At 37.9% G+C, this 14,163-nt stretch overlaps 2 protein-coding genes across 2 annotated transcripts; one reads left to right on the top strand and one right to left on the bottom strand.

Annotated features, from left to right (window-relative positions):
• Window positions 1–1,231: 1,231 nt before the first annotated feature.
• LOC118278617 (uncharacterized) lies at window positions 1,232–6,126 on the bottom strand. The gene is made up of 4 exons (XM_035597911.2): window positions 5,280–6,126; window positions 4,673–4,831; window positions 3,394–3,542; window positions 1,232–2,324 (listed from the first exon to the last, which is right to left on the bottom strand). The coding sequence occupies exons 1-4, from the start codon at window positions 5,959–5,961 to the stop codon at window positions 1,926–1,928; spliced, it is 1,389 nt and encodes a 462-aa protein (XP_035453804.2). The 5' UTR covers window positions 5,962–6,126; the 3' UTR covers window positions 1,232–1,925.
• Window positions 6,127–6,752: 626 nt separating this feature from the next.
• LOC118278618 (V-type proton ATPase subunit S1) lies at window positions 6,753–13,374 on the top strand. Its single transcript, XM_035597912.2, has 3 exons — window positions 6,753–7,702; window positions 10,267–10,424; window positions 10,919–13,374. The coding sequence occupies exons 1-3, from the start codon at window positions 6,880–6,882 to the stop codon at window positions 11,132–11,134; spliced, it is 1,197 nt and encodes a 398-aa protein (XP_035453805.2). The 5' UTR covers window positions 6,753–6,879; the 3' UTR covers window positions 11,135–13,374.
• Window positions 13,375–14,163: the final 789 nt, after the last annotated feature.

Here is a 14,163-nt window from a genome sequence, read left to right as displayed (position 1 = left end):
TTAGTGTTGTGTCTTATGTATATTCATATGCATCACTACATAGTATAAAACAAAGTCGCTTTCTCTGTCAACTTTGTCGCTTTAAAACTACGCAACGGATTTTGATGCGGTTTTTTTAATAGCTAGAGTGATTCAAGAGGAAGGTTTATATGTATAATACATGCATAATATATCACCATTGCACCCATGCGAAGCTGGGGCGGGTCGCTAGTGAAGTATATACCGGTTATTTCAATATTATAAACAGACACTCCAGTTTATGTCCGATATTTGTCATGTAAACTGACGTGAAACGCTTTCGTTGTGTGAGTGAGGTTACCGGAGGCCCAATTACCCCCTTCCCAATCTTCCCAATCCCCGATTCCCCAACAACCCTTAAATTCCTAACCCCCAAAAGGCCGGCAACGCACTTGTAACGTCTCTGGTGTTTCAAGTGTACTTAGGGTACGTGCAATTAGGGTACTTTAAATACCTACTGCCTATGAGAGGGTGTTTTTATGCTATAATTGTAAACTGGCCAATTTTGTTTTATTATATTTTTTTTAATTTCTATTATTGGTTTATTGTCCATGTGTAGTGTAGGTAGTTCCGCTTTACCAAATACATTACTAAGATTTATTTTGTCGTTTTATTTGTCACAGCAAAGTAATTGCGTTTCCCTTTTTTCTACATTCTCCTGTGTAGTGGGTGCGTTTACAAACATACAAGTTCACATACACATGACACCCAGACCCGGAACAACAATCTGTGGTTCACACAAAGAGTTGTTTCGTGCGGGAATCGAAACCGCGACGCGTTGCACGGCAACCAGTTGCCTAACCACCGCGCCAACTGTGCAGTCGTGTCCTTTTGAATAGGGATGATGACTGGGTCAAAAATAAATTATTACAACTTTTCAATACAGTAAAATATTCAAAACTAATCACACTCTCATTCATAAATTTGATGAACTGCTTAATTTTCGATATTTTCTAGCTAAATTTCTAGAAATAAGTCTGCTCTTTGACGTCAATAACTTAAGACATCATAATAGAGTATTTCATACAAAGTTCATAGAAAATATCGTTTTTGACGTTTCGAAAAAAGTATTGAATTTGACTAGTAGGAAACATGCCTATTTGCAAATAACTTTGGTAATAACCCAATACCTCTCCCCCCTATTCTGTAAAACCCCCCAGAAGTGTAACTCCACCAGAAGTAGCCAGTATAAGGACAAAATAAAAGATTTTCTTTCATATAGGTACGTATTTACTAAGCTATTTATTTTTAAACATAACATTAAAGTAACGCATATGATACAAACTAAATAACTATTCATCATTAGAGCCCAGAACATCAAGATACTCGCTATTACTTAGTTCTAATTGGGTTTAGTTTCCCTAGGTCAAAAATAAATTATTTTGACATTTTAATACTATAAAATATCCCAAAATATCTAGCTAATTTTGGAGAAGTAAGTATATTATTTGAAGTATACAAATTAAAAATAAAATAAAAAAGGTAATTTAAAAAACTAAAAAACCCGACTGCGTTTCTTCATAATAATGAAAATGAGAAAACCCTTAACAAGAAAGTCATCGTAAAATTGAAGCAGTCGGGACCCATTCTAAATATGAAGACTTAGTGAGGGCACATACGGCTTGCTTTCTAGAATGGCGTGAGGTTAAGTATGATAGTTTATGGGATGCCACAGCACGCCGCGAAATGCCGCCGCATCGTGGTATCAAAATAAAGGATTTTAATACAAATTAACTTCTTTTGAACCTTATCTATTTAAATGAATTTATAATTTATGTTACTTTATTTTGATGCCACGATGCCGCAGCATGCCGTACTGTGCCATGCCGTGCCGTCTCGGCAGTAGGCAAACAATAAAGACATTTCCTAAATTAGAGTATCTTGATATGCCGTCCATATTCAAACACTCAATGTAAGAGATCATGAGTCAACGGTTTACTGTTCGGATCTTCATACCGATCATTAGAGGCACAATTAAACAACGTAACAACGCCATACAACGCAATGCTTAAACAGAAGAACACTATCATGAGCGAGCTTAGTATGGTAGTCGTGAAATATGGGCCACAGTGCACCATTTTGTTGAAGGTTACATTCGAAGCTTTGGAGCCACCAGTGCCGCCAGCACCGCTGCCCTCACCGCTACCCTCGCCGCTGCCTACGCCCTCCCCACTACCGTCACCCTCAGACACGGTGGTAGCTACCACTTCGGGGGTGGCGCTGTCGTCAGCTTCGGTGGCATCTTCATCGTCGCCTTCACGGCCGCTACCACGTTTTCTTAAACTAAATATTTCACGCGGTTGTATCTGGTGGAAAATAAATTGGCATTAACAACTTTTTTATATGAAACACGCCAGTAAATTTAGCAGACGTGTCACCTGATGGTAAGCAATCACCGCCGCCCATGGACACTTGAAACACCAGAAGCGTTACAAAACAACGCCAGCGTTGTGTTTCGTTGTGTGAGTGAGGTTACCGGAGACCCAATTCCCTCCTTCCCAATCTTCCCAATCCCCGATTACCGAACAAAAACCCTTAAATTCCTAACACCCAAAAAGCCGGCAACGCACGTGTAACGCCTCTGGTGTTTCAGGTGTCCATTGGCGGCGGCGATTGCTTACCATCAGGTGATACGTCTGCTCGTTTACCGGAGTGTTTCATAAAAAAACAGACGACTACAGAATACTGTACAGTTACCGTGAGGTTTTTCGGTAATCAAACTATACCAGTCGTAGGAGATCTAAAGAAGCCATCGCGAGACACTCCGGGCGTCGGGGATCGCGCGACGATCTCCGGCCATCGTAAGTGCGGGCCTGCGGACGGCGAGCAAGAGTAGCTTGCCGCCCGACCAGAACCAGACCCGTGCGTGCGGCGTGTCGCGTTCCGCGCACGTCTCAAAGAGCCATCAGCAGTGCCGGCGTTAGGGGCGTGATGGGCCGATGGCCCAGCGCACGATATTGCTTCCCTGAAGTGGGCGCCACAATATTTTCGCCCGGGGTGTCAAGAGCCATCAGCAGTGCGGCCGTGATGGGCCGATGGCCCAGGGCGACAAAAAATTAAAAACTACTACTAACACTTGGCAGCCATCAGACCACCACAGATGGGGCCCAGTAGGGCTGATGCCTGATCCGGAGCTGCGGACTACCTAGCGGGTTTACCGGAGCTCCGGCTCGAAAAGCAGGAGTAGGAACGGGGTGGTTTTTAATCAGTAAGAGTTTGACACTCCTTCTCGCCTCACCCAGCACGGGAGAAGTGATTGGATCATTTATTCCCCCCACAAAAAAAAGGTAAGAAACTAGAACTTACCAGTCACTGGATGATTTTTCCCCCCTCAAAATAAAAAAGGTGATCTAAAGAGACTGGACACCAACTTACTTGGTACTGGCTAATAGTCAACGAGCTTCCATCTCTTGTGTTGTAGATGCTGATCGGCTCTGGGCAGTAGTACGAATAATTCCAGGGTACACTGATGTTCATGTCTGTGCGGCCGACTTCCTCACCCCCCTCGTATATCGCGATATGATCTATTATTAGGAACAAGTATACAATCAACCAAGTTATTTTATATCATCTATACATATGTATAATAAATCTGTAGAGAGGTCAATTCTGAATTGAAATGTTGGGAAAACAGGAGAACTTACTCCACTTTTTAAGCTTCCGTCGCGTGTGCAGCCTTAATGGTTAAAGCTACACAGAAATCATGTACGACGGAAATGTTCTCCTTAAAATTGTTTAAAAAATATTCCACGACAGCAAATGTCTATCTCTTATGGTTGACTCACAATAACATGTATAACTCCCGATAGCTTAGCAGTTTGGAGCTTTCTGTTTATATTTGTCTACTCTTACGTTTATAACACTCTCATTCATTCATTGATTCATTGATTCATTCATATTATAATAAATCTGTAGAAGGGTCAATTCTGTACATTGAAAATATTGAAAAAATAAATAGCAGGGGGTGTTACTGGATCGATACCAAACCCAAATATGGGATTAAACATTTTTTTGTCTGTATGTTCAGGTATCACGTGAAAACTAACGGTTCGATTTCGATGAAATTTGGTATTATTATACCTTATTATCCTGGGTCCTGGACATAAAATAGGATACTTTTTATCCTGGAAAAATACGTAGAAAAAAATAGTTTTATACTACAGAACGCGAGCTTAACAGCAGAAGTTCAATAGGGGGATCTCCTTAATTATTATGGGCCTCGCCGTATTTAGGTCCAATAGATATTTATAAGATGTCATTGTCAGAGTTACTCAAAATGGAGAAATAAAACTTCCACGCGAAGACCGACATCCGCGCGGACGGAGTCGCGGCGGCGGAAGCTGTTCAATAATAAAACTAAAGAAAAGAAAATAAAAAAGGTAATTTAAAAAACTAAAAAACCCGACTTCGTTTCTTTATAATATGAAAATGAAAAACCGTAAAACAAGAACAACAAGTCATCAGTAAAGCAGTCGGGACCCAATCTAAAAAGCCAGCCGTATGTGCCCTCACTAAGTCTTCATATTTAGAATGGCAAAAACGCCTAAACGCACGGAAATTAGTTCGAGACTCCACAAGGTCCGTGCAACTACACCTGATGAAACAATTAAATTATCTAAGCGCGAGAATAGCTAGTTAAAATAAATGGTATTACCCCATCGCCAGCCGTCGTCTCGGAAACTAAACGCGAATTCTAGATCGAACACTGGGTACGACACCCGAGTGGACAGCGTGCGTCGCGTGAACGTCTCTTCGGACACTCGCGGCGGCTCGTCGAACAGGGCTCTGCGAGTCGGCGAGGCCGCATGCACTCCTATATAGAACGGATAAATATTTAAACATACATAAATTAATTATTATGTTATCGGCTTATTCGCGTAACATTTTCGAACGAGGAACTCGCGAAAACGTTCGTGAATCGAGCCAATCACGCAAAACTGCGGAAGGGCGCGCAGGTTACAGAGGCGCGGCGGTGCTAAAAATAGAGGCGCCTATGGAGTGCTAACCAAGGGCGCTCTACAGGTTTAATACGGCTCTGTCTGTACGTATGATAAGAAACATAATATTGTTAGAATTAGAACTTGAAACGGGATATTTACCATGTTTTTCTATTTCTATGAGTTTCCGATATTTCGGCCCTGTTGTAAGCGCCATGATCACTACATAAACTATCCGTGTTTAATAAATAATTTGCAAGTTCCAATTCTAGTGTTAGTGACCATGTCAGTTTAAAAACTTGTACCTATAATATTGTTTCTTACCAAAAAGCCTAAAGAGGGCACCAGATGACGCCACAAGTACTCCTTTCTTCCTAGGCGGAGGATCCATGCTCCTCATAGAAGAATCAGATTTTTCAACCACAATGGGATTCAGTTTCCCAGTGTAATAGGCCACGACTGGCCCGGTCTTCAACTGACGGACAATGAATATCACCTCCTTAATAATAGCATCATGTCTCCTTAAAATTTGAGCTCTAGTCTCATTAGTGTAAGGTCCATCTTGGAAATAAACGTAGATATACTTAAAATTATTCATTACTTGAAATTTATTACGACTGGAGAGGTAATAGACGTTGTTTTCGCGCGGTTGGAACATTTGACTTAGTAATTTGTAAGGCTCAATCACTGATGGGAAGTACTTTACTTTGTTTGCCATCAGGCCGCTCCGCAAATTAGCATATGGGGTGCCCAATCTGTCTTTAGTACTTATATCTTCGGTGCTAAAAGAATCTTCGACAAAAATTATCGTGGCATCAGCTCGCTGTCTGGAGTCTTTTACGATATCAGCAAAGTTTGTTTTCGTCAACTTGGAAAAGGGATTCGGATCAACTTGAACGTGCGACATAACTTGGTCATGGTCCAATAAGAATACCGGAATAGTGTTTTTGTTTGCAAAACTCGTGTGTAATAAGAAAATAAACGCTAAAGTACGTAGTACGAACATTATTCTTTATAATAATTATTTTCTATATCCTTATAATAAGATAAAGACAGCTATGTCTGCTTGTTTCAAATTATTTTTAAAGAAACCAAAGAGCTTTAAAAAAACGTGAAAGAGTTTTTTAACAATACTCCAACCAAGGACGTTTGAAACCTTTTATTCAATGGCCTTGGTGCTTGCCTTGACTTTCAATTTTCTACGAAACTCGACGAGTCACGTTTTATTATTATGTCATGTATTATAATATTATATATTGTGATTTCAATTTTTATTTTCCAAATCTTTTACAGTGTAAAGTCAATTAGAATCCCATTTATTTCTAATACAATAATTTACTTATTAGCATAAAATAATTTTTCGAAAAATGTTTAAAGTAAACGGTTTGAAGGGGTTTTATTTATTTATTTGATTATATTTTAATAAAACATTACGAAAATAAGACGAAAACAGAGGGATTAAAATCCAGTTACTCAAAGTTTAGCTTTGTCAATGAAATGAAATCTACATAAAAACATTGGTTTAGCCTTTGATTTTTTGCCAATAAAATGGGAGTATTATCTGCAAAAAACAATATGACCTTCGGTTTTAAATAAAATATTTGCATCGCATAGGCATTTTTTATTATTGTTATAAATATACTTAGTACTATTAAATCATAAAACGTATTCAATATCTAAAATATAATTCAAATTATAAAAAATAATACATTTATTTTGCATTTCCACTTTTCTATTGGCAGTTTAGAAATAAATTCTTGGCAACATTCTAGAGCATAGACAAGGCGTCAAAGTTTATCATATGATCACTTTTCACATGACCGATGGTCAATCGTCATCGCCCGAACGCTGTCTTTTTATGACAATTTTGGGCTAAAATACCAACTTTTAGTCCGTTTTGCGTCCAGTAGATATAGCCTTAAAAATGGCGTTTTGCCGTGTGGTGTTCCCGTTATTAGTTCTAAGTGTAATTAGCTGTTATGCATCCAAAGTCCCAGTGTTCATGTGGGGCAATTCTATCAAGAGTTCTGTAAAAGCGAATCCTCTCACCACTTACAGCAGCGAGGAATTTGCTGCTGCAGTCGAGCAGGTAGTATTACCGGGCACACTGACCCTTGTTTTCATCGAACCAAGACTGTCCGTTGAAGATTTTTCACAGAAAAACAGCAATGGTGAAACATCCTTCCCCTACTTACATGATAACATTTACGAGGCAGTGTACATGCCCAACGTGAAGAATGCGCTGAAGGCCTTGAACCGTACTGCTGGAGAGTCAGCCACGAACATTTACATCACCGATGAGTCGTCTGACATCCTCGGCCTGAACAAATTGAATGCTGGTAACTTTGTTTTCATCCACCTCAATGACGCGCGCGAAGGTGAGTCCCGGGAGGAAATGCTGCGCCGCCATGATGAATTCATGCACTCTACCATGGGAGACATGCCCGAAGAGCTGAACACTATTGGTATCTACACCGCTAACTACCCATCCTGGACTATCCCAGCTTCAAAGTCCCGTCCCCGCCGTGCTGTGGAAGAAAACGCTAAAACCCGTATGTACACCCTGGACGGTCTCCGCATGATCACCAAGACTGTGAAAGTTGTCAGCGGTAATGACTCAAGGACCTTGGGAGATGTAACTGACCAACATTCGGAGCTGAACACCACTTATGTGAACGCTACCTTCGTGTTCGACAATACCACTCTGCTTCTAAACTTCAATGCTAAAGGAGGATACTGGTTCTTCGGTAAGTTACATTACATTTACCTAGGTACATACAAAATGGGTGCAGGTTGCATCCAACTGACCTATCTGAAAGTCATTGGGGGAGGCCTATGTTCAGCAGTGGACCCAGGATTAATCAAGTCCAAGCTTATTTTCAATCATGATGATACCTACTGCCTATCTATTTCCAATTCCTATGCACGCCCCTTCTATCTGTCAGATTCCTGAAGCTATTTCCAATTATAAGTTTACCTGTTACAAGGTTTACTAGAAATCACGGTTTACTTATGTAAATTTATGGAGCAAAGAAAGCTCTTATATTTTCAAGTAACAAAGGGCCTTTTCATCATGAGCAGCGTGCACAGACACGGCGATGTGCAGCCTACTGGTTCCGCATTTGTGTAAACCATGATTTCTAGTTAATTTAGTTTATTTACGATGAGTGACGTTATAAAAATATATTACAAGGTTTTTACTATAAATAATGTCACGCTTTTATCTCCGAAGGAGTAGGCAGAAGTGCACATTACGGCATGTAATGCCCCTGTACAATGTACACCCACTTTTCACCATTTGTATTATATGTTCTTCATTTTGTTAGATGATAAAATTCTTGCCAATAGTTTTAGTCAATATCAAAGAGAAGACTACCACCTATGAGGATAACTCCCATGTAATAGGTGACCCTATTGCTATATACTGGGCACAATTCCAGACTCCGTGCTACTACTGAGAAATTTACTCTGATTATGTAATTTTAGAGAGTTCAAGGCCTTGTCAATATGACTTATGCTATTTTATCTGTTATTCTGTTTGGAATTAGTCCTTTATTGAATAATTAACATCAAAATATTAATTTTACATAACACATATGGGGAATGCAAACGAAAATACATTATCTTTTGTTGTAATATTTTTAAAAATTATTTATTTCGTGTTATACGTGTAGCATCAGCCTTAAGCAGTAGTTTACAACTACTATTACATAAAATAAACATAGAATATCTTATTAAAAATTAATACTTATTCCTCCAACATTTCAAAATTAAGTAGGTTATCGAATCTGTGAATGATAGTATTTTTAAAAATGTATTTTTAACTGTGGAAAAACCCAACAATAAGATACATGAGATTGCAGGTTCTAAACCTGTCAACATCCAGACAAATGTTACCTTAAAAATAAAATATTGTCTTCTTCCGAGTCAAATGTACTTTCTAAGATTTATATTTCAAGATCTATTAAACAATATAAATGACAAATAAATAAACTGTCATGTGTTTTCTTATGGGAATTGAAATTAAAACTAAATCACTACATAGTATAAAACAAAGTCGCTTTTTCTGTCATGTTGTATGTCCCTATGAACGCTTAAATCTTTAAAACTACGCAACGGATTTTGATGCGGTTTTTTTTAATAGATAGAGTAACTCATGAGGAAGGTTTTTATGTATAATACAGGTATAATATATCACCATTGCACCCATGCGAAGCTGGGGCGGGTCGCTAGTAATAAATATATTTGTTATTGTTAGTATACCATGAATAAAACAATACTAAACTATGAGTAATAGGAATCTCATACAAATATGTGTACTAGTCATTAATTATTGTTTTCCTTACCTTATGTTATTAAATTATAATGAGAAGTTATTTCTACAATAATGGGTTATATCTCATTACTGAAGTTATGTAATGTTACAAAAGAAAAACTTCATCCAGATAGCATTCTCTAATATAAATATTAAACACCGTAATGACGTTTTACACATTTCATAATAAATACACTTGAAAGTACCACCTCTCTTTCTTCTCCATAGGAATCTACACTTTGGAACGAGCAAATAGCTTCACTAGAGGACTGACCGACAGACAGACGTTATTAATATTATTATATTTGCTTTGACGTTCAAAAGTGCCTTCCTGGTCTATTTGAAATAAATGATTTTGACTTTGACTTTGACTCTCTTGGTCGCCTGCAATGACCAATCACGTGAGTTTATTATTGAGATTTTTTTGCGCCGATAGAGGCGCTGGTGTAGATTAAAGTCTTTTTTACACATTGAACGCCGTGGTGGTCACCGGTGACCGACGTTAGCGGAGGATTTGCCTTCAACAGTTTTCTATTGGCAGTCTAAGACTAAGTAACTAATTTATTTGAAAATTTCTTAGTAGTAGCCTGGAGTTTGGGAATTGTGTCCGGTATACGGCAATAGGCTCACCCCCTATTACATGGGACTTATAACATAAAAAGTGAAAAGTGGCTGTACATTGTATAGCGGCATTAAGTGCCGTAATATGCACCTCTGCCTATCCCTTTGGGGATAAAAAGGCGTGACGTTGTATCGTAGCCTATGTATAATTTCCAGACCAAAATCTACCCCTGTTCCAAATTTCATCCCAATCCCTTCAGCTGTTTTGACGTGATTGAGCTACAAACATGCACAAAAACTTTCGCATTTATAATATTACTAGCGACCCGCCCCAGCTTCGCATGGCTCCAATGGTGATATATTATGCATGTATTATACATATAAACCTTCCTCTTGAATCTCTCTATAATCTAATTTCTCTATTAATTTTCGCAGATACGGTGGTCCTGACAATTGGTGATTTCGTTGACGTGCTCTACCCTGATGAGGAGGTGTTCGCTCTGGTGGACTTCTCTTACCGCTGCGCCCAGCACATTAGCTTCTCCAGCCGAAACGAAACTAAGACTTACACTGTCGATTTTGAGGATCTGAAGGTATGAATCAAATTTTTGTGCTATCTTTTTTAAGGGAGAAAAATCATCCAATGATTTCTCCCGCCTTGGACGAGACGAGAGGGAGTGTCAGACTCTTACTGACTAAAAACCACCCCGTTCCGTTTCTGCTTTTCGAGCCGCAGCCCTGTTAAACTCGCTAAGTAGTCCGCAGCTCCTGATTTTTTATGGTATAAGCCGGTAAAGGAGCAGCCCATGTACACCCGAAACGTTAGAGGCGTTACAAGTTTGTTGCCGACCTTTTGGGGTTTAGGAATTTAAGGGTTGTTGGGGAATCGGGGATTGGGAAGATTGGGAACCCCCCGGTAATTGGTAACCTGACTCAAACAACGCAAGCATTGTTTCATATCGATTTTCTGTGAGGCCGTGGTATCACTCCGGTCGAGAATTTGAATGAGAAGAGATTCGTGCTGAAACATGGCTCTCCCACACTTCAATTAATAAATTTTCATTAAAATACATTTCTCTCTCCGCAGGTCCAACCCTTCTTCGAGACCAACACGACACAAGAATTCGGTGATTCCTTCAACTGCGTCGGGTTCTTCTCAGCACCAATCTGGGCTGGTCTCTTCGTGGTCTTCATACTCCTGAGCATCACATTCTACGGAATCATGATGATGATGGATATCAGGACCATGGACCGCTTCGATGATCCCAAAGGCAAGACCATCACCATCAATGCTGCTGAGTAACCTGGTAACAAGACGGTGTTTTAGTATTCAGTGTTAAAGTATTATTTTGTTCAAATGTCTGTCTAAATCGGTTTGTTGATAATCATGGGTAATTTTTCTGTTTTATACTGGCAACACTTTTTTTTGACAATGTTTGTGACAGATGTTGGCTATTATGTTGGTGACAAATGTTTGGCTTAATTCTGGCCAATGTTTGTGACAAATGTTTGGTTCAATCAGGGCCAATATTTGTGACACACGTTAGGTGTAAAGTTGGTGACAAATATTTGGTTTAACGTAACTGATGTTTGTGACAAATGTTTGTTTGTTTATGTATTTTTGTTGGAAACTAATGCTAAAACATCGTTTAAATTACAATTTAGAAGTAAACTCAAGTTACTGGTGCCCTAGGAATGTCATAGTTCTTGTTCTGAGCTCAAATCGATTCCAAAACTATTTATTGTTAAAATAATAATAACTAGAGGTTTAAGGAATGATTTTCGATATATTTAATAACTTGTAATAACGGTGCCTCTACGCCTAGACAATAGCTAAAGACTTAACGTTCAATTCTAAATTAATCGATTCGAAATAAATCGATTTTAACTATGTAAATTTCAAGAACTCGATTAGTTTTTATTCGGTGTTTAAAACGCAAGTATATACTCTTACCGCTTATATGAAAGCTTATGTATACTTTATATATGTAGTGATTTAATGTTAAGACAATTTGAGAACCGAAAATGTGCCTCCGTTACAAAGATACTTAGTGGGTGATGAATATATTTATTAAATAGATAAAATAAATAATAAGGGAATGCGTATTTAGACATTAAAACATTCCTTTATTGTCAAACGGAGCAAAACGGACCAAAATTCGATCTTCGAGCGTAAAATAGGGATGATGACGGGGTATGAAAATTAAAACTCTATTCAGTCCGTCAGTTAGGTAATGAAAAAATATTAGACACGTATTTGTCATATAAGAGAACAATACTTAGATAAAACGAATCAAAATTTAAAAACGGGAGCTAATTATGTCATTTCTAAGTATAAAATGTACCTAGAAGTGACGTTACGCGATATTTCAAATCAATATATCGTCGAAAGTATTTGTTTTCCTAAGAAAAGAAGAAAAAATACGTGTCTAATGTTTTAAAATAATCTACAAGACGGACGTTAAAATAAAAATTAGTCATCTACCCTATTGAATTGACTTAGCCAAAATATCGCTCTGTAAAAGTATTTCTGACGTATTTAATACAAATTTCTTGGAACTACCGTAAAGTAAATAAAGAAACTAAATATGTATTCCCTTTATAAAGTAAATAAATAGCCTAATTAGGAACCATGGCCTTATAAAAACATGCAATTATGTAACACAACGATTAATAAATAAAATATGGAGCTTTTACTCAGATGCTTAGATTTAGAAGGAATTTGGGAGAATTTTGACGATCATTTTCAATCTAGAGACATTTAATGATTACTTAAACTATTCCTTAGTAAGGATTTTGTTTCAAAAACATTTGCTAAGGACTGGGTTAAGTGACTATTAAATGTTTCTGAGTACAGCAGTAGTCTTAAAGGCCTAAATACGTGTTACTTATCGTAACATAGCACCTAAATTAACCCCTTACTTGTAAAGTTAGGTGTCACTTAAAGTTTGGTGGAAGCCAAAAAAGGTGTTTAACGTCACCTATCTGAGCCTAAGGGTACTTTAAAAACTTAGGGTGTCTCATGTTAAAAATGTTCGTCAAAATTTTTCTTAAATAAAAATAAATATTCTAATCGATTACCGACTTTTACGTAAAAATGTATAATTATGAAAGAGAATGACAGATGTAGTTTTGTATACAGAAACGTTGTTATTGAAAAGAGTTCCCTCCATTCTAGTGCCAATTGTATGTCCGTTACATAAAGTTGGTAAAATAATAATAATATATAATTATAAAATATAATTATTATAACAAAAATCTATTTATTAAGAGTTACAACTGTTTTGTAAGATTTAAATATTCCCCCATTACAATTTTTCCCGATATTTGGTTAACTTTTTTCGCTCTGGCAACACTGTGTTTGCCGCGGAAACGGAAATGTTGGCCAAAGTTCTTTTTGTAGATTTTTTTTCTGATGTAAATCCATGGTTTTTTAGCTGTAAGCATAATTCTTCATATTTTTTCTTTTAATTTGTAAATAGTATTGTTTTCTGAATTATTTTACTGTTGTTTCGAAAGTATTAAATCGTGAGACCAATATTTTATTTTTGTTTTATTTTGTTTTTCGTTTATTCAAGTGTGTTCCTATATAATAGACATGTTGATAATTAATTATTATAATATAACAGATAGTTAATAAATAAAAGCTTATAATAATAAATGCGTGTTATTTTTTTAATAACGATTAATATTTTTACTATCGTAGAGGTAGTAGTATAGAGGTAGGTAGAGGTGTTTTATTTATTTTATTACGGCATATAATGCCGCTATACAATGTACACCCCCTTTTCACCATCTGTGTTATAAGTCCCATGTAATAAGGGGTGAACCTATTGCCATATACTGGACACAATTCCAGACTCCGTGCTACTACTGAGATATTTTCGAAAAGTCCTGTAATACTTTGCCCGACCCGGGAATCGAACCCGAGGCCTGCCCTGTAGTCGCACTTGCGATCACACGACCAACGAGGCAGTCTTTTATTACATAATCATGACATATCACTAAAACTAAAGGTCCTAGGGTATACTGCACGATTGGCGCGGTGGCTGCGCAACTGGCTACCGTGCAACGTGTAGCGGGTTGGAAGGCCGTAGGGAGCAACTTTATGTGTGATCCACAAGTTGTTCCGGTTCTGGTCGGGCGGCGAGCTACCCTTGCTCGCGTCGTTGTTCGCTAGTGCTGTGAACGCATCGTGTTTCTTAGACGTTTTTGTGCATACCTACCTAATTATGGATTATTTATTTACCTACCTAATTTGGAATAGAGTTGCAGCCCGCCGTTTGGGTTTCGATGGAAATCACTCAAATTCGATCGGACTGAAGCCGCGTA

This window comes from Spodoptera frugiperda, chromosome 24 (genome assembly GCF_023101765.2).
Source record: "Spodoptera frugiperda isolate SF20-4 chromosome 24, AGI-APGP_CSIRO_Sfru_2.0, whole genome shotgun sequence".
In the NCBI taxonomy this organism is placed as follows: Eukaryota; Metazoa; Arthropoda; class Insecta; order Lepidoptera; family Noctuidae; genus Spodoptera; species Spodoptera frugiperda.
This window is presented reverse-complemented; position numbering and strand designations above follow the sequence as displayed.

What these genes read in the sequence shown, in the direction of transcription:
- LOC118278618 (XM_035597912.2), top strand. Translation starts at nt 6,880, where the DNA reads ATGGCGTTTTGCCGTGTGGTGTTCCCGTTATTAGTTCTAAGTGTAATT. An exon ending in AGGAGGATACTGGTTCTTCG is followed by an intron (nt 7,703 to 10,266) that starts GTAAGTTACATT and finishes TAATTTTCGCAG; the next exon opens with ATACGGTGGTCCTGACAATT. An exon ending in TCGATTTTGAGGATCTGAAG is followed by an intron (nt 10,425 to 10,918) that starts GTATGAATCAAA and finishes CTCTCTCCGCAG; the next exon opens with GTCCAACCCTTCTTCGAGAC.
- LOC118278617 (XM_035597911.2), bottom strand. Translation starts at nt 5,961, where the DNA reads ATGTTCGTACTACGTACTTTAGCGTTTATTTTCTTATTACACACGAGT. An exon ending in TGCCCTCTTTAGGCTTTTTG is followed by an intron (nt 4,832 to 5,279) that starts GTAAGAAACAAT and finishes CGTTCTATATAG; the next exon opens with GAGTGCATGCGGCCTCGCCG. An exon ending in AGACGACGGCTGGCGATGGG is followed by an intron (nt 3,543 to 4,672) that starts GTAATACCATTT and finishes TCCTAATAATAG; the next exon opens with ATCATATCGCGATATACGAG.